Source organism: Rhipicephalus microplus, unplaced genomic scaffold (assembly GCF_043290135.1).
Source record: "Rhipicephalus microplus isolate Deutch F79 unplaced genomic scaffold, USDA_Rmic scaffold_24, whole genome shotgun sequence".
NCBI classification, from domain to species: Eukaryota; Metazoa; Arthropoda; class Arachnida; order Ixodida; family Ixodidae; genus Rhipicephalus; species Rhipicephalus microplus.
In genome coordinates, this window is record NW_027464597.1 from 4796083 (window position 1) to 4816686 (window position 20604).

At 44.8% G+C, this 20604-nt stretch overlaps 2 protein-coding genes across 2 annotated transcripts in view; one reads left to right on the forward strand and one right to left on the reverse strand.

Annotated features, from left to right (window-relative positions):
* Window positions 1–3791: 3791 nt before the first annotated feature.
* On the reverse strand, window positions 3792–16821 carry LOC142786490 (glucose-induced degradation protein 8 homolog). The gene is made up of 4 exons (XM_075884201.1): window positions 16504–16821; window positions 14294–14529; window positions 9614–9799; window positions 3792–4423 (listed from the first exon to the last, which is right to left on the reverse strand). Exons 1-4 carry the CDS (start codon window positions 16535–16537, stop codon window positions 4145–4147), a joined length of 735 nt encoding a protein of 244 aa, XP_075740316.1. The 5' UTR covers window positions 16538–16821; the 3' UTR covers window positions 3792–4144.
* Window positions 16822–16847: 26 nt separating this feature from the next.
* Window positions 16848–20604, forward strand: part of LOC142786489 (rho GTPase-activating protein 39-like) — a 60846-nt gene continuing 57089 nt past the window's right edge. Inside the window, exon 1 of the mRNA XM_075884200.1 lies at window positions 16848–16990. Within this exon, the coding sequence (XP_075740315.1) occupies window positions 16977–16990 (14 nt within the window). The 5' untranslated portion in view covers window positions 16848–16976. The remainder of the gene's footprint in view (window positions 16991–20604) is intronic.

Here is a 20604-nt window from a genome sequence, read left to right on the forward strand (position 1 = left end):
GCCTAGGACGGCCAGGGCAGTTGACGAAGTGGGGCGAAGACGCCGATGGCTAGGCGTTGTTAGTCATGACGGGCGGTAGCGTGCGGCTTCGCAGCTCCAGGGTATAGCGACGGGGACAAACAGCACCCTCCACCAAATGTGAAGAGGTTTATTGTGAGGGACAGCGACGAGACAGCGTGAAGAACCGTCCAGATATCGGCACAGCAAGAAACCGAAGCACGAGGTTTATATATATATATACATATATATATATATATATATATATATATATATATAGCAAGCCTTAACAGAGTATGGTGAGCATTTTAGGAGATGTGGCGTACCTCTGGGGTCCATTCTGGGTCCCGTATTTTTTATCATTTATATTAACGACATAGTTAACATACTGTTTAGACCCAAAATGGTCCTCTGTGCCTATGATGCTAGTTTATTTTATTTCGGTAAAAACTTAGCTCACTTGGAATTACCGGCAGACCATTGGTTGCATGAACTGCTGATATGGTTGTGTCTCAAACAATTTCAGCTAAATGTGTCTCAAGCTAAAAAAATTGGCCCTGTATCTGCATGTAATCTGCAAATGCCATCGAAAGACGATAGTCTTGCGTGTGGAGAGAGTGAACAAAACATTTATTTGATGTTCCGCGCAAGAAAATAGGCGAATGGTATTCCGGAGGCGCTCGTGAGAGTGCCTCGAGCGTGCAGCGGAGGCGAACGAGCACATCAAGTCACGTCACACGTGAGACATCAGCGCCATCTGGCAGTTCTATTTGCAAAACAAAGCGTGTGAGGTGATGAGGTGTAGAACGCAAGGCGACGGGTAGGTGCCACCACCGTGTCATCTTAGCAATGCGTTGGAAACACTCGCTTCTTCGTGCAAGCGTTGCATAGTCAGCGCAGCGTGATAAGCGCTACGGTCCTTAAAATTATTTATGTATACCTTTTCTAGTAAAAGACGAACATGTAGAATATATACGTATTGTTATGGTGCCTCAGATATGCGCAATAATTGCTTTTGCATACAATCGCACATGTATGAACGCTGATCCTTGAGCAACATTGGTGGGCGCTGCGGATGGGGTCAGCCGTTCGGGGTATCGGCTGGTGCTGTTTAAGTACCCGGTTCGTGGTAACGGTGGAGAAACAGACAAATATACAGACAGGCAGACCAATGTTTTTGCGTCAAAGGTCCCCAAGAAAGACTATCGTCTTTAATACACTTTCTTTTTTCAAACCTAGGGAACAAACCAGATGACACTGGCATTTCTCTTTTTTTTGAAGCTTGTTCTATTCACCTGGTGTCACTATTTATATTTCTGGGAGTACTATTTGAACGGCATTTCAAATTGACTCGTCATGTAAACAAGTCGTATACTGTTATTTCTAGGTGCAATCAAATGTTTTCTAAAATCCACCATCTGGTTCCGACTTAGCTGAAATGTTGGCTGTATTATTTGATTATCAATTCTCAACTACGTTACTGTTTAGTGATCTGGCACACTGCAAGCAAAACAAACATATGTAGGCAGTCAAAAGCAAGCTGTTCGACACATAGAAAATGTTGGATGGCTTGACCACACCATTATTCTAAAAAATGAGATATAAAATGTTGATCAGCTATATAACTTCAGACTTGCTACATATATACACAGAAAAATACAAAAAAATAAATCAACCTTTTCACATATGTACCTAACTACACGCAAGCAATATATCCTAAGATATAGCCACTTCCAACTTCCGCTTTGTAGAACTCCATACGGAAGCAATCAACCTAAATACCTGACACCTTTTTAAAATCAACATCTCCAAGTTCTAAATAATGTGAACGAAGCTATGTCAACATGTTTGTTTTAAAATGTCGTTAAGACTTATTTGTTGTCCTGTGTGCCTTCACAGTATGAGCAAGACCTCGAGCACTATAAGGTGTACGACATTAAAAAGAAAAGTACCTTTGTTTAAATTATTTCGTTTGTGTTATGAACTGTTGCTGACAGTAAATGTTCTTTTTTTTCTCCCTTAGTGTTTCCACTTTCCATTTCATTGTATAACATATTGATATGTTCAAAATGCTGTTGAACAGTGCTTGGGTGATCGGGCCATTGTCAGGCAGTTAATCTGCCTTTAGCCATATCATCCCTTGAGATGCAACATGTTGAGTTGTGTTAAAACTAAACAATATTCTATTCTATTATGTTCTATAAAATATGTTACATATTGAAATTGACTATAGTTAGAGCATGTCAGTATTGCAAGCTTTTAAACTAATAAGGCATAATCAATGAGAGGGTAACATGTTCATTTAACCTTGAATGGGGGCTTTGGGGCAGTGCGGATTTTTCTTGGGCAGGTGCACTCACGGTGCAGCACCCCTTTGTTGCTGTGAAACCACCTTTACAGGAGAGTTACCTGGAGGCTAATATACACCTATTTCGAATACTTTGAAATTTTGAATTATTTAAGTTCAAATCGAAGAGAATTCAAATACTCCGATATTCATTTAAATATTCACACAAGCCTCATATAAATGTGGTTCCTTCCCAGGTTGATGGACTGACCAAGTTGGGATTTCCCGCACCCGTGCTGTTTAGTTAGCATGAAAAAAATCTCTATGCGAAAACCTACGAACAAACGTGACTTTATTGAACAAAATAATTTGGCAGTGATCCCATATGTTCATGGTGTATTCCACAGACCAAAAAAAATGCAGCTCGAGTCGGAGTCTCGGTCATTTTCAGTGCACCCAACAAACCGAACAGATTGTGCGGCAAAGTGAATGTGGAAGAAGCTGCTGGAAAGTCTCGCTCCAGAAAGCACGCACAAGGGTTCGTTGAATGCCAATCGTGAGTAGTGTATGACATACCACTATCTTGCAGGAAGTCACACACTGGACAACAGGGCCTAGGTGAGCCTAGGTAAGGTCCATCATGAATCACACAACAACCGGTAGTTTCGCTCTACACCGTGCAAAGTGTGGTTGCACGCAGCACTTTGACCTAACTAATATGCCAGAGAAATTTATGAGGCCCACGTGATTCACACACGCTATGGCTCATCCGTCGTCATGTTGCTTCAATAGACCTCCTGAAGAGCATGAGTGTCTTGATTATTGAATATTCTTTGAGTACGTGCCATTAAGAGCACTGTTTTCATCTTATTTAGTTATGAGTTTCGCGAGAGTATATTTCGCTTTGACAGAATGAAGCTAAGTAATTGCAACATCTTTCCAAGTTTTGCGATGTCCCGTCTCGGTGCATTTTTCAGAAGTTCAATTCTTTGCACCTTTCAGCAAAATTCTCACCTCTGTGTTGAGTACTAAGCAACCAGACAAGTTAGCTGATCATCTACCTTTGCAGAGTTAACAACTTTTCGATACTAGGCAATGCAATTTTAGACTGGTCTTTTGCCGAACTGATTTTTGGCACATTTTACAAAAAAACTTGAGGTTTCAACTGGAAATCCTGCTTCCAACAGTTGCTGGAATTGATATCAGTAATGCATTTGCCTAAAAAGAGAATTCCCTTTCTGCATTTTTATTCGAATTTGGAAACTGTTATCTGCATCAAGCTCAGGTTTCTTTCTAATCAGAGATTTACAGACTTCCAGAACTTCTTTCAACTGAAGCTCGCTATATTAGTCATAGTGCTCACCACAAAGGCCAGTCTTTAACAATGCAACGAATGCAGAAATGCATTGTAAAGTTTCACGACTCCCTTATTTTACTTGCACGCCGATCTGCGAGCCACCAACTCTGGTAGCACACACATTCAATGTTTCACGACATTGATGCAAGCTTCTAGAGCAAGAGTGGAATCATTTATTATGTCCAAAAGAAACAGAGTGGAATCATTTATTATGTCCAAAAGAAACAGAGTGAAGCCTACCAAATTCTCCGATCCACCGGGAATAGCAGATAAGCCTCTCAAACGAGGACCACTGCTTCAGGCGTAGCCAAAACTTTGTGCAGCTGAAGTGCGTTACGCAATCGTGCCGGTCGTCTTGCGGCAGCGGTAACGTGCTTCTTCAGCACCGGTTCAGAATAATGGCGATTCAAGGGCAGCTTCGTGTCCTCGCATGCGTGTTCCTTTGTTGCGGCGAATGGTGCAAGGAACGGTGAGTTTCGAGCAACGTGTCCTTGTCGGTACTGCTACTGTTGGGGGAACGGGTCAGCCAGTTGCGTGACTCTCGGGAAGCGCAATCGCGGTGCCCCCGGTGGTAGCTGCTCCAGCTGCTCCTGTGCCCAGAGCAGCAGGCGCAGCATCACGGACAGCTGCGGCCGTGTGGTGCTCTGGTCCTCCAGCAGGGCGGCATTCACCTCGCTGGCCACCTTCTGGCGCTGTGACGGGTGGAGTAGGTCGCCGAACGGGCTCGATTGCGGTTCCTCAAATGCCAGTAGGGCTAGCGTTCGTTCCAGTTCTGATATCACCTGTCGACAAAAAGTGAACTGAGATTGGCACTGTGGTTTTTTGGGCAGGTCTGTATGGAATGACACGTTCAAGGCTTCCAGCACATCCCGCCGCGAGCACTGGAGGTGGACAAGCATTTGTCCTGTGTGCTTCTCCTCCAGTGCTCGCGTCGCAACATTCTGAAACCGTTCACTTCCCCAAAAAAATTCGGGCAAATATCAGGACGGCTCAGCCAGATATGCTGACGCACTCTTGGTACCTGCAGCGCATCTTCTGGTAAAGCCCGCTGGCATGCAGTTTCCCCACGCTGGCCACATCTTGTGCACTCTGTTTTACTTTTGGGGTATCTGTACATATCTTGACTACTGCACTCACGTTACTCTACCTTAGAAGGAACCCTGAAACGGTTTTTTGAAGTTTTGTCAGCGTTGAGGCTAGAGCATCATCAAACTTTTCACACCACAAATTTAGTGTGAAATGCCGTGCACCAAGACCGCTATGGACAATGATACCATCCTTCTCACCTCAACATGGCCTACTCAACTCACAAACACGCTGGCGATCACAGAGCTCTCATGAGCACGCTCGACGATTTGAGCTTTTACCAATCTAGACCTTCGAGATGGCACAGCGATAGGTTGCACAAGTCTCGCAGGTCATCACACAGTGTGCCCAGCAGCACGTATGCCGTCTGGCAACAGAGATGAAGACTGCCGAGTGGTTCATATCTACTCCGACAAGTGCCGCCACCCTCCCAGCTGATCTTACTTCCGCGCATTCTACAGCCAGCAACCACAGTGATGTGGCTGCTGACATGCTCTGGCCTCATGAAGTTGCCAGAGCAAGTCACTCTGTGAATGAACGGTTGAAAACACGTTTGGCCGAGTCGCAATGATCTGTGCTGATCTGCAGCGATTGGCAGCTTTAAATTAAAGCATTGTAATAAATTACACAGTTTGCGCAGAGAGCTCAAATTAGTCTTTAGATAACCCTTAAGACTTGATATAACGACCCAATGTGTTTGTACGAAATCGCCAAAACCGTTTCAAGGTCCCCTTAATTGTTTCCAGAGTACTTTGGTATCTAGAAACTTCTCAAATAAGGCAGTATTTTTCCTGACACTTAAATACATCGCGGGGTACCTTGCACATAGTAATACAAATACTTGGAAAAAAAATACGATCCCTTAGCAAGGCAACATAAGACCAACCCTCTTGGCCAATACAGGCACAGTTCTGTTCCTCGTAAACAGGCTGCGATGCTGTTTACACTGAAAGTGGTACACAAACTAGACAGGGCTGCACTGCCTCACACTACTCATATTTTGGAAGCATCTTCAATGTAAGGAAACACTTTTTCCATGTATTTTGCGCTACTCTGAACACAGTATGTTGTACATACTTTTTGTATATGCCGAGTAAATGATCTTCAAAGTACCTTCGAAATATCTAGTACTAGTCTCACCCTAGCTGCATGTATCATTTTAAAAGAGTCACTGCAAGCAGCGACATTTCATTATAACATGCTTAATATGCTAGTATATTATGAAACAGGTGCTCTCAATAATGCTGTGCAATTACAAGGCTTACTCTGCTTTTAACATTACATGTGCACATATTCAACACGCTTTGCACCGTGTTGTCAGCCAACTATGTTGAGCTCAAGTGCTATGTTGAGCATAAGTCCTTTACTATGTTGAAATGCTTAAATATTATAAAAGTTAAAACTCAATAATTCGAACTTGAAGGGGACTATAAAATTGTTCAAATTAGGTGGAGTTTGAGTTAGTGGGTGGGAGCTATAATTATTAGAACATTGCACCACACTGAACAGTCCAAACCCAATATATTCACTTTCGGAATTTTTATCGCAAATCAGGCACTATTTCACTTTTGTGGCAATTAGGCACATGGAGCTCCAGCACCAAACAAAATTCATTTATGAGTATTTATGAGTCAGTGGTAACCGAGACACAAGCACAGAAATAATGTGTGTGAACAGCGAGCCTTAATGCTGAAATATATAACGTTATTATGCTCCAAAATTGTTTACACAGGTGTGCAATATGGGTACTTGGGTTTGGGAGCAGTCCTGGGACCAGGCAAAAGTGCCTTTTGTAGCAAGCTTGTATCAGCCAGAACAGCCTTTTTGAGCAAGTTTCGAGCAGTCAAGGACAACATGCGAAGCACATGTAGCCCAAATACCCAGCTCTTGGGAAGAAAAATTTCTTCAGTGCTGCATTTTTCACACATTAAGCTAAATTGTGTAATTGTGTAACTGGACGCCTTATTATTGCAATAGTTATTAATTATATAGACACTTTTGACGAGTTTTGCCCTTCTCGTCACATGGGACTAAAGTTCAAATTGATAACGTACCCCCCCCACCCCACTCACACGGTATGAGCCGGTATGATGAACATGGCCGAAGCAGAGCTTGGTGGCCTGCTGTCCAAGCAGAGAGCAAACACCCTGCCCATCATTAACGAGGACTAAACGTCTAGAGCGACGGTTCGGGGGGGTTGCTCGAGCAGAAACTGTGAACTTTGCTAATAAAGTTGCGGTCGCGAGGGCCTAGTACGCACGCTAGCTCAGCAGCCATAAGTTGGCAGCTTGTATACACTTTGACATGCTGCAGTGTCATTGCGAAGAGACTGTACAAAAAGTGTTACTCTTCCTGGAGTGGCCATATTCTCTTGCACTCGAGCTTTGAAGAGTTGTGTGAGATTGGATCCAAAAAAGTTAGCTACCAGCCTCAATTAGTATAATATTACAATTTGTTGCGATTGCATTGTTTGCTATGCTTTTGCAGTGAAACTGTGACTTCTTTAGCTACGCATTGCCACCCATTTTTCTTTAAGCTAAGCACGCTAGCGTCAACTGCCGTGCTGATAAGTTACGTATAATGGCGCACACTGGTGAAACGAACGAGAACAAATGCGTGAGCTCAATAAGCTACCCTGTGCACCAGTTTCTGCTAGGCTGTTCTGGAAACTGGACACCTTTACCACTCCTGAGCACCGTCACTATCATCCTACTTTTTTTTCTGGACATTGCCATCAAGTTAAAAAAATATACCAAGTTAATAGAGACCAGTTCCACCGCAAGAAGGAATCCGGTTCTTAGCAACGCAAACAAGGGGTTCCCAGCTTCGCTCGCTCCTAAGTGGCTTTGTCCATATTGAGTGGAGAAAGCTTGAACTCCACCCGAATACTTCCAAAGATCCCATTTCCGGAAAGCTCAGCCGTGCCCCCACCACAGACTTGAAAGCCTTTGCGTTGAGCTTTGACGACCCTGCGCCAGCGCCCAGTGGCACTTTGTGCAAGCAACAGTGCACATCCGGCACGGCGAACCGCATCCAAAACACGAATTGGTATAATCCGAGGAAGCCGGCACCTTAGTGATTTTGCACCGGATGGCGGGCTTATTTCCACAACCAAAGGCCCTCGTTTTACTGTGTAGCCTCAGTTAGCTAACTTCTCTACAGCCAGTGCTTGAAAAAAAGTCGACCCCCCCCCCCCCCCCCAGTTTCTATTGATTTGTTTTTAGTGTTCATGTTGACTTGAGGTTTTTTTTTCTTCGCATGTTTTCATTTTTTCCTCGCTGGTGGAAGGGGTCATGATTTGGTGCTTTTGCATGGGGGAGAGGAACGAAGGACGCTGTGCGCCTTCCTTCGCGTGGCGGATTTGGAGAGGCCCGTTCATCGTAGGAATGTGTGCATGTGTCTACGTGCGTGGTGGCGACAACTTAGGACATCATCAACCCCTATACCACCTTAGAAGTCTTGGAGGCATTCGGAGATTCGCTGTCATCAGCAAGGCTGTGCCCAACTCCTTGCCGTCCCTGTGAAGCTCTGCCGCCCTTTCCATCAGGGTTCCTGCACGAGGCCAGCTGCCACAGACACTGTGCACAACCCTCCACCAAGGCCACGATGCCTCGCAGCCAGTTCGGTATGGCAACCCGATTCCAGCAGAAGGGCCACCTGGTCCCCGCGAGGTCCATGCAAACCACCTCCGAGGCCGCGTTCGTCGGATTCGTGGGCCTGTTGCCGACAGCAACAAGCCCAAGGTGAGCCCGTTTCTCGCATGAGGGCCTCAACCAGTCCTCCCACCTTGCACTCCAGCATACACTTGTTCACCCAGCCAAAACTTTACACGTTGCTTCCCCTCCCACCGTGGATGCTCTCCAACGTGAGCATCACGAACACTTGTTACCCCCTTCCACGAAGCCACTGTATATTTCAAATGTTTTTTTTTTTTTAACTTTTTAGCAGCAGTTGCAGGGCTAGGCTGAGGCTAGCTGCTGCCCATTGCATGAAGTCTTTGCATGCATGGGCGACGATCGGCTACCTTTGTAGACAGGTATATGAGAGGAGGATGTGGGAATCTGCGGCAAGCCTACGAGCATTTCGCGAGCATTTCCGCCACGTAGCCACTCCATTTTTTTTTCTACGACGCCACCTGCGAGAGTTGGCGGGACCGAGCCATGTGTGCACCGAGAAGGCTCTCTCTTTCCTTGAGCGGCACTCGGTAAGCACGTGTTTTTCTTCATCCGCGTCCCCTTTGGGAATCGTCGCACTATAGCCTGCCTTGGCGAGCGTGTTTACCTCTATGCTAGCTCCAGTTTCATATGATAAGCCAAACAACGGTGTCTAGTGCTTGACAGAGTCGTACTATGCCAAGCCACACTTGCCGGTGGCCTACGTGTACAAGGTTTACCCAACTCTCGTGACCAGGCTCAGTGGCCATCGCGAGAGTGCGCCGCATAGCGGCGAAAAATCTTTTCCGACCAGGGTGTATAAGCTCGCCACTGTCAGCTGCGTCGTACTTGCAGTCTCTCCTTTTTGGTGAACGTCAGCATGCTGAAGCCTTTGCTCTCTGCGCCCCGGACGTTGTACAGCGTTTGGGGTGCCGCCAAGGGTCATAAAGTGTTTGTGTGTTTTGTTAAGATTGAACACTGTCTTGCCAAGCCACGCCAAATGCTTTGCTAAATGAGCGCGCGCGGAGCCGTGCGCTACACGTGAGCATGCGACGGTGACCCTGTGGTTCGCTAAGCCTGAACCTGCGGTGCCCTTGCGTTACGGTGAGTAACGAAGTCACCACAAGGTACACCTTTGAAGGTCACATTGCTGTACACTCGTTTAGTTTGTAGGACATGTAAATCTTGAAGTTATTCACTTACAAATTACACAGCACCTCGTTCATGACCCACCTGAGGATTCTCTTCTCCGCACTCACTGAGGTGGTCTTGGGCATAGGCGAGCGCCTCCTCTGTGCGCCCTTCGCGTATGAGTTCAATCAAGTGCTGCTGTCGAAGGTGGAACAGCAGGCATTGGTCATTGTCCAGCAGCTCGGGACGAAGACCATTGAGAAGGGCCACTGCTTCCAGCACACGACCCTGTGACAGCAAGCAAACGAACTGTGTTACACCTTTGTGAAAAGCTACCAGGAAAATCTCGCAATATAATAATAGACCTTCTCAATCAACAGCTTCTGCCAATTTTATCGTGACGAAAAGCTTCAAGTTTCATGTGCCATGTTTTCCTGCCCCTTGTTCTTTTACATCGCCTTGAGGCAATAAAACTTTCAGTTGCTAGTCACGCTCGTCCTGTGGGTTCCTTCCCTCGTGTTATGTCTTAATTAACACCTCTGTTTTTAACTTTTGCAAAAATGCGTGACCAACCACTTTCACAATTGTAAGCCTGGCTTTTCAGCAATGCAATTTGACCAACCACTGGTGGCTAATCACTGCCGCAAACAGCATGCTTATGTGCAGTTTGCTTGCACCATGGCACAAAATATATAGATGCTCAGCTCTGTTGATATTAGCACGCATAATAAACCAGCCCTGGAATGTAGAACTAAGACTTCGTCTCCACTTGAAGCACGACAGGTGCCGCCACTAGCCAGGCGAATGGGCAGCACAGGGAAGTGCACTTGCAGATTATGATAAAGGCGTTTTACAAGACAAAACCAAAATACAATTATGAGGCACACTGTAGATCTTTTGGCTAATTACGACATTGTGGTGTTCATTATTGTGCAATCAAATATAAGCACATGCATGTTCTGGCATTTCAGCCCCGCCGAACCGAGGCCACCATGACAAGGAGTCAAACCCGCATCCTTAAGCTTAGCAAGCAGTGCAACACTTACCTTACCCTTTAAGGTATTACAACGAGTTTAGAAAAATCTCAAAACTTTGGTCTGCTAGACTACGAAACTTCTCATTTCTCACCAGCCTTTCCACTCAGTATTAATGCCATGTTTTTGCTCCCTACGCGCCTCGAATTTCAAGACACACCAAAGCCGAACATCAAGGACAACGTATGTAACGCACGGAAGGATAACCGTGAAAAGGTGCAGTAGTGATGTTCTTGGGTGATGGCACCGACATCACACCTAATGGCGTTCTGAAAAGGCCGCCACACCTGAGGCCTTGGTTCGTGCATTTCTCACTTCAGTTGGCAAGTGGAAGCAGCGCCACTCGTGCTCCTTTTGCCGTTGCAATTTGCAAATAATGCTAATTATCAAAAGCAGCACTCATCTTTCAAACTACATACCTTGGCATTGCAGTACTATAACAAAGTTGCATCTTACACGTAAACAAGTTCGCTATATCCAAAAATTTGTTACAAATGTTAATTCCTAGCACTATATCCACTGCAAGACTATGTTTCATTTACTTCGTTATAACCAATATTTCGTTATATCCGGGTTTGTTATATTGAGGTTTCAGTTTATTACAATAACTGATGTGGGCGCGCCGGAATAGTGGCCTCAAAGCAGACAAAAGACACAACCACATGCTTAGTGAAGGGCCAAAAGCTGTAGGTTATTAATAATGCTGCAGTATATGCAATAGCAAGGCCCCCCTGGGAACAAGAGAACCTGTTTGTGAACTGGAACCCAAACCACTATACCACACACACACCCTTAATGAGTTCGCTTCTAGTAAACCAAATAAATTAGCTAGTACAACGATTGTCGGCAAACATCTACAGAAACCAACGGATTTGACACTACCACACCTGAATTTGTGCAGCATTATAAGCAATGCACAGCAATCGCAATATTCATTTGAATTGGCCACGAGTAGCTCTATTTTCTCCCGAATAACCCACGCAAAATATACAGATCTGAAAATAAAGTCAGGGTGCAAGTTATAGTGTGTGAATATTACAGCGCAAATTGACTTCACAACAGTATACAGATTCCCCTCAACCCCACCCCCCTGGCAATTTTGCACAGTTTGTACTTGGGGTACTCATCACATGCAGGGGTTGGTTACACAGAGAAAAATAGGGCCTTCTTCTCTTTGCCTTCCAAATGCATTCCTGGCTCACACTCTGAGCAGAAACACCCTATAAAAAAATTTTCAATGTCACGCAGAGGTCCTTGAATTCAATTGCAGTAGGCCTCTTTAATGGACTCAATTAACTTAATGAGCATATCGTTTCCTCTGTCTCGCCCGCCCTACTGAATGTGGCACTAAATGCGAATGGCTGCTTTTTCAAGGCGATGCTGCCGATCTAGATAAAGAAACGCTGATGACTAACTAAAACTTGTCGATGCATCAGCAGATGGCATGGTTATATCCAAAAAGCCAGTTCTGCTTACACTATGTAAATTTGGGCTTATTTTGTTGTGAAGTTGTTTGAAACATTTTCCAGTTACTTATCACAATTTCTGGGTCTTATTTATATCTTTTCTACCAAATACAGTTGTTTTGGTGGTCATCGTGTTAACCAATAGGATGTTAGTCGTGCACTAATAGCGTATTTGACAATGACTATCGTTGAGTGTTGAAGACAAACATATGCTAAGAGAGTCAAGTAACGTTCATCATACACATTAAACCGAATGGAGACAACGTTCAGTGAGATACAGTTCACCGAGTCTGCAAATCTTGCGTCCTGCGTGCAGCCCAAATAGCAGAAATCACTGTCGAGGTTGCTGGACGACAATTCACTTATCGCTATTCACGTGTGTCAGGAGTAGATGTCATATCTGCTACTACACTCCGCGACAACTTTTCTTTGCAGCACTGTGGATGCTATAGAACCAAGGCACTTGTCTGCTGCTGCGTCGAAAAAATAGTGCTTAAGTGTGCACATAATTCTCTCATTTTTCTTGCTGCAATAAGTACTTCTTTATTTATTATCAGGCTGAAGCAGTCGCGTGAAATTGTTGGCAAAATACAGTTATTGTTCACCTGGCAACAGTGTATTCCTTTTTTTTTTTTTCATTTCTTCTACAGCGCCACCCTTTCAGCCCACCCATTTTCCAAGGAAATATGGCATTCATGAGAGTGCACAGCGGTAAACGCGCCGTTTAGTTCTCCAAGAAACATTTACTCATAATAGGACACAAATATAAGATACTCAATAATTGAAATGTTTTTCGCGCTCATAGTTTTTTTTTTTTTTTTACTGTATGTACTTCTAAACGTGCTAACGATGTGAGCAAGCAAAACCAAAAACAGCAGTAAACTGCCGTAGACTTGCGGAGCAACACGAATACGCGGAAGCCCCACCTTCGTAGCTTTTGCTCCAATGTTGAAATAAGCTATCGCTGCATAGTATGTCACAAGTTGTCTCCCCATGATGTCACACTACGATAACGTATCCCTGAGAAGCCGCTTCCTCGATATCAAAACAAAGAGCTCTTTCTCAGGAAACAGTATTAAATATATATTCGATGCATTCCCAGGCACTAAAACACTCTTTTTAGGGTACTCAACTCGAATGCTTTTATTAGGAGCAACAATCTGAAGATATTTTAAATTCGTCTCAGTACTACTTTAAAGACAAGAGCACCTGCACCTATGGGCGCGCAATCCTAACTGACGTCATGATACCGATAGCCAGAGGGCCCGCCTTCGGAGAGCATTTCCGGGTGAATGAGCGAGACCATTTTTTAAGTCACGGAGGCGATCAACTGTTGCGCTTGAGTCACTTGGACGTGGCTGCTCTGAATTTGAGTTAACATTAATATTATATGGGGTTTAGCCCTCCCAAAAACATGATATGATTATGAGAGATGTAGCAGTGGAGGGCTAGGAAACTTGGACCATCAGGTATTCTTTAGGTCCATTCGATTCGCCTGCACCACGTGAACCAGTTCACGAGGTGCTGCACTTTGCCATTCGTTTCAGTGGTGCAGCATTGACGACCTCTGAACTCTGCCATTCCTTTCAAAAGGTGCAGCACTGGTTCACGGTGTTCCTGCACCTCCAATGCTGATGGTGCCGGCTTGGTGCAGCCACGCGTGCAGCTGAGCAGACGACGCAGCACTTAGGCGTAGAGCCTCGTACCTGCCTCCACTGACGCGGTGTGTTTTGCCAAGATGTTTGCGCCTCAAACAGTTCGCATGTGCGGTTTGCCATAACACTAAACGGTGTAAATTAAGCGAGCAGAAATAAGGCCTGCACCTTGTCGGCACATCGTCATTGATTTCGGGTGTCGTGTTGTGCCTGCACCGCTGAACTCACACTGCACAATCTGAAGTTTGCGTGCACAGCCGTGAACCGGTTCCAATTGGTGCATGTGAATTGAACGGTTTTAGCGTGCACTGATATTTCACAGCACACGGGCCTCCAGCATTTCCCCTCCAATGAAATGCAACTGCCAGAACTGGGATTGAACCCACGACCTTTTGGTGAGCAGCCGAGCACCATAACCACTACACCAGTGCAGACGACTTCTTAAGCTGTACCCGACTATAGGGCCCAAAGTACCCAATTTTCATAAACCTAGTGTTTAACGAAAAGGGTACAAAAAAAAATAAAACAGGATTCATGAATGGCAATACAAAGAAATATAGATGCAATAAATGAACTCACAACCACAGCAGTACGACACACACCATAAGGTAAAAGTGAGAGACTTGCCTCTTGGAGACAATCGCGTATCCGGATGCGTTCGTCCAATGTGTCGAGTGGCACGGGCGGTACAACACCAGCTTCGAGCCTGAACTTGTCAGCAGCCTCCTTGAAGCCCTCGGTGACCAGATAATCCATGACAAGCCGGTTTAAGTCGGTGCGGTGAAGGTGAACACGGTCCAGCCTCTCCAGCCACTCCACGCGATTAGGCTCTTCCACGCTTGCTGTTGCCTTGTCACTGGATCCTGCATCGTGATCGCATCACAACCCTCGGATATGTGACTTGTCTGTCTACCAGTTCGTCTGGTACACTGGTAGATTTGTCTACCAGCGTTCTTTTAGGGACGAAGCTTCTTAAGACTTAGCCTTCTCCCCCGTTGTGACTACAGTATAGAATCAATGCTATGGTCAAAACGTATGTGAGACACAAAAAGAATGTTTTATAATAGACATCAACATAAACATAGGCTAACTGTAAGGTAAGAGATTGTTGTTCCCAGTAAAAATAACCAATCGAGAAAAGTACTGATGAGTTGATCTCTACTAAAATGTGCCTAGCATGACGATAGTTATAGCACGAGAACAAAACGACGACACAGAGACAAGAAGGACACGAAAGTCTCTGTGTCGTCGTTTTGTTCTCGCGCTATAACTATCGTCATGCCATACCAACTAGCCCAAGCTGCCACACTTCTAAGTGCCTATCATGTTGAGGTTTCTCAAGGAAACCTGCAACACAAAGGCACGCGTCAAGCACTACGTGTTCTAAACAAGTTACCCATATTAAAATGGTATTCTTGCCACTGGTAAGATGGCAGGTTCTTGGATTCACTTTCGAGGCTTATCCTCCAGTCCAGCAATTTTCTACGTCTTTTTGAACTGACTAAAACGACTGGAAGGTGAAGTACATTTACATTTTCGCATGCACTTTATGTTGCTTAATTCAGATTATACGGGGCGATGCTCGGGTAATGTACAGCTTCTCACCGGTACCATAACCAGAGCTTTGCCCACTCGTCATGATTCACATCGTGGAGATGCGTGGATCTTTTTTTACTATAATTTCAGTTTCAATTCAGTATAATTAGAAGTGAGAAAACATGCACAAATAGTAAAAACAGGTTACAAATCCCATTTATAATGTATAAATCAAGCTACATAGAGCAGTGCATACACACTGAAAAAAATGAACCAGCTAATCTGTTGAGCCGTAGTTAAGTTCTACAAATTAATTTTGAGTGAGCATGACAGAATATTTAATGGATTCGTGGCAATCAATGAAACTGCCACGTTACCGTAATTAGCCCTCTTAATTAGCCCTCTTTGCCGTAATTTACCCTCTTACAGTGGGTTAGAAAGGTGCACTCTATAAATTCAAGTGAAAGTTGTTTATTATTTAACATTGACAACACAGAGAAAGTGTACTTAAAGGTTTTCACTACAAAATCAGTTCCTTGGTTCTATCAGCTTTCAAGTACTCACTTAATAAGCACTACCTAAATTTAGTTGAAGCTTTTCGCAGTTCGACGTATGTTTTGACCAAAAGCTGCTTTTTAAGAGCAGTACGTGGTACCACGACCAGCAACAAATTTCAAGAATGTACAAACATCTTGACACACAACAATTAAGCCCACTTGAGAGATTAAAAATGCACGAAACGGCGCACGGCGTTTCAAAGTACGTTTTTTTTTTTTTTTTTCATTCCATAACATCCTGCTCGATTTTGCGATGTGTCCGAACACAATGCGCTACGTTTCCGGGCGTAAAAAGCAAAACCAAAGTGTGCCTACTATTTAGCGGGTAGAACTATCAAAGGCAGCCGCACTACCGTCTACGTATCGTATAGGAAGCTGGACCATTCGTAACAATTAAGTCGTACGCACAGGTGTTTTACTTTTCGCCACAGCTCAGGTTACCGAAGCTCATAGATCATGGCCACACACAAGAGATCGACACTCGGGCGGCTAAGCGTGCGAGTGAAGAATAAATATGCTCTTAGATTAGGGAACCCAGCCCCACACCAATGCTCCAGAATGCAATTAAGACGCCACGCCTTACAAAACCAGCGAGCTTTTTTTTTTTTTTTTCAAGCACAAGTTAGCACCGCTACACTTAGGACTGTGCTTGCTCATCGCACGACTTGAGATGTCGTGGTAGTGAAATGCGACCAACATGCTTTTTTTTGTTTTCCTTCTCCAATTCTCGGGCATTTTACTCACTCGATTTGCTCAGAGATGCCGAGCTTTGGCTCATGGCTGCAGCTCAGCTGACCCAGCTGCGTTGTAAAACCACGCAACACTCGAGCAAGCGCTCTCGGACACTACGAGCAAGTTGTGAGCGTCGGGAACGCTCAGTCGCCACGATATCGGGAACTCGCACAACTCTTAACCACACGCACAAGAATCATAATTTGCTTAGAAGGCGTCGAAGTGTCACACAAGCTAGAAGTGGAGCGCACAGGGTGATTCCGTGCGACGATCAGCACCACAGAGCCTGGCCCACTACGTACAAGCACAAGCAAAACTCGGAAAGCAAACACAAATGCAAACACACACAAGCGCAGCTTGTCCCATGATTCCGCGCTCCTGTAGCGAGTGCAAGATGGCGGGTTCGGTGCGGCGCTTCGACGTGCTTGGAGACGATTTTGCCAAAGTTTAATGCTCGTCTCGCTACCTTTGGTCCTGGTTCGACCATGGCCAACGAAAAGTAAGCCTGTGCTTTCGCTTTCCATTTGCCTAGTACCAGATCGCGCTTCGCTTCTGTGGGTTTTCCGCGGCGATTCGGTCGCGTACGCTTCACGGTTGCGGAGGAGAGCGGAAAAAAAGATGCAGATCCCCGATCACCCTTTCGATCTCGATCGAAAGAGGAAAGGAGTGAGAAAAATTGGCGGGCACGATAAGACGAAGCGAAACTTGACACGCCGCTAAACAAGACGCCGCGTTGGCCTTGGGCGGTGGCGTGCTCCCGTTTTTCGAAGCACCCCGACTCCTGGCTGCGAGCAGCTGGGCGCGGTGCCGTCGAAAGCAGCCGGTGCGAGCGTGCGAACACCGTCCACCAACGTGTTGGAACGGCCTCTGCATACTAAGAACCCCGATTCGCCGTATGCCGAACGAAACCCCGTCTTCAGCAATGCGAGGCCCGCGCTGCGGTACATTCGCCTGCCTGGAACCTTTACTTTTGCGTTTGTTGTTTTACTTTGTGTTCGAAGACGTTCCTCACTCGTTGCACTTGTAAGGAGTTGAGTGTCGACAACGAGTCTGTCGCCACGCGGATATAGAACGGCGTCGTGTCACGATCAAGTGCCTCGATCGGTGCGCGTTCTTTTACTTTGGCGATGCGCAAACCATGAGCGGCGCATGAAACCCACGGAGAACTCCGCTTGTATGCCTGCGCAGGTCATTTAGAGTGCATCGCTGTTTTGAGGTTCGCACCCCGTAGGGTAAACAAAAACGCTGGTGCCGTTTTTTTTTTATTATTATTAGCCTGATGACGAAATTTCTCTCGACGCTCTCGATTTCGTTTCACTTTTAACGTCCAGGTAGTGGCAGTCGAAAAATTGGGACGGCGATTCTCGTGAAGGGTGGGCACGTAATTTGGCTGTAATTTTGATGCAACTCATAACTTTACATTTGTGTGCTCTTGTCAGTGTTGTAAACAGTCTACATGCTTGCTAATAATTGTGCATACCAGTGCTCAAAAATAGGGACACAATTTCCTACACAAATCACCGTATTACAGTCCACAAACAAAAGTACAGTTGACTTGTCTATAGGCTGATGTCGTTTGTTTGAAGGCTTTTAAAGAAGGAAGCTTTGTTTACTTGCAAATCAATCAAGTGATTTTTCTGTGTGTAGACAAACATTCGTCTTTCCATGCTTGTTGAGCAGATGTTAAAGCTATTGTAACACACGTTTACATCATTTCACATTGCAAACGTTTGTGATGCGAAAACAGTGTTGTGCTTGGCATTGAACGATGTCCCGGATTTTTTTGCAAGGTAATGTGTGTTGAAAGATGTGGCTGGTTTCTCTTAGTGTAGGAAGTTGCGATTGCACCTAAAAACTTTAGTGTTGTAACACTCTATTGAGTATTGAACGTGACTAGTTAGTATCACCTCACAGCTGCACGTAGTAGGACTTGAAGCAGTGCCATGAGGAGACAAGACTACCACAGCCAACAAGTACATGTAGCCACATTTGAGTATTGAACGTGACTAGTTAGTATCACCTCACAGCTGCACGTAGTAGGACTTGAAGCAGTGCCATGAGGAGACAAGACTACCACAGCCAACAAGTACATGTAGCCACATTTACAAAATAGGATTTGTATTGTTGTTGTCATTGCTGCTCTTATGTAATACTGTCTTAACTCACATAAAAAACAGCGCCAATAACGAGGGACTAGAAAAGAAGGAGACAGACAGCAGCACTGACTTACAACAAGATTTATTTCCTGGAACCGCGTAATATATACTTGAGCCACATTAGCTACAGTCTTAACACTTTAATAACCTTAGGTTAATGGGGGGACAGGCTACATGAACGCTAGCTATACGAAGAGACAGTTATTGGTTTGAGGCTATCGTATGACGTGTATGCATGCCATAAACAAGCAAGGAAATGTAGATATATAAATAAAAATAAAACTAAGCAAATGAAGCATCCCATATGAACTTTAATCAATTGATAGACTTCCATCCCAATTACATAATAGCAGCAATATGCATAAATGATGAAACAGGTATATGTAGTCAAAATGTTTCAGTAGATTGACCCAGGTGTCTTATGCAATTTTTGACGAATAGGATTAAAAACTAAAGTAATAACATTTGCAAGTCATGACAATGTCATCATCGGAGGTTGTTTCAGGAAGCTGTCTTTTGTATATAAAAAAAAAGTGGGGGAAGGGGTTAGCATGTGCTGATCGAACTGAATGTGAAGATTGGTATCTGTGCACCAGTTGCATCGTGCAAAATAGCCCTCCCAGTTTGCACACGCAAGAGTGGTTTTCCTGGGGGCTAGATGACCTTGATGAAACTACATTAACCTTTTGGCAACCCTGAAACCAAATGCGAAATTAGCCGTGCTGTGCACATTGTGAAGGTTACGATTAAGCAAAGGTCAAAGGTGACCTGCAAATGTCGCAGCAGTTCCTAAGTTCCTGTTCCCCTCCCGCAGTTTCCAGCAACTACAGTGCCGAATAAAGACAAGCATTGCACATTATTGAGCTCTAGTCCATTGTCAAGAAATAGGCCTTGTGATAGACAAGACACTATGCAATGAGTAAAGCTGAAAGGAGCGCTGTCACAAAATTTGAAAGCGAAATAACTCGTGGGACAGATTTTTGAGGATGCACAGGCATCATCTACGAAATACTGATATCAATGCACAATTTAGCCTAAAACATATTTAAAATCAATTTTAAAGTGTGTGACGTACGATTGCACGTACGTGGAACGTGCCTTTGGTTTTCGTGTAAACAACCAACCACCACTTGCGTCACGAGTTTGTGTTTGCTGCCATGATCCTCGCACTCTCTTCTAACACACCTTTTCGATGGAAAGAGGAGTCAGACTTGCACAGGAGTACAAAGGCTCCAAAAGTCTTTGCTTGGGTAGGGCATTTTCGAGGGGACGCGCGTATGTATGTCTCAGAGGGTGTTATAGCAGCACGCTGGAAGCCATCACTGAAAAGAGTTGTCAAAGTAGCGCTCGTGTGCAAGCGGCATTTTGCACTAATGTAACCAGCTATGTTACATGAAAACCGCTCTGGGTCATGGTTCACTCTGTGCTCCTTGAAACCAAAGCCGCGACTGGGCACTATCAGACAGTCTCCAAATAGTTAACTATCTTGCACTCTAGCAAACGATCTTTCCAGCCATGATAAGTGGGCCATTAGCTACTTATAGCAACAGATGCAAAATTTTTGTGTCAGTGCTCATTGTTTAGTTTCTTTTTTTTCTAGATGTTGCGCTGGGAAGGAAATGTAGTGTTTGGAAATTAACAGTGTTGCAGTTCTTTGTAGTAAGACTACAGTAATACGCCAACATATATAGCTGAAGCCTCAAAGATAACAAAAGGAACTTGAGAAGAAGTTAGGCTCCATGCAGCGTGCGATAGAAAAGCAAACAGTAAGTGTGGCACTAAGAGATAAGAAAACGAGGTAGCGGATCAGGAGTGCGCAATATTTTAGTTGACATTAAGAGGAGAGAAAGTGGACCTAGGAGGTCACTTGATGTGTAGGGTAGATAACTGTTGGCCAGTTAAAGCACTGGAATGAATACAAAGAGATATATCAGTATATCTGGCACTGGCAGGGGGT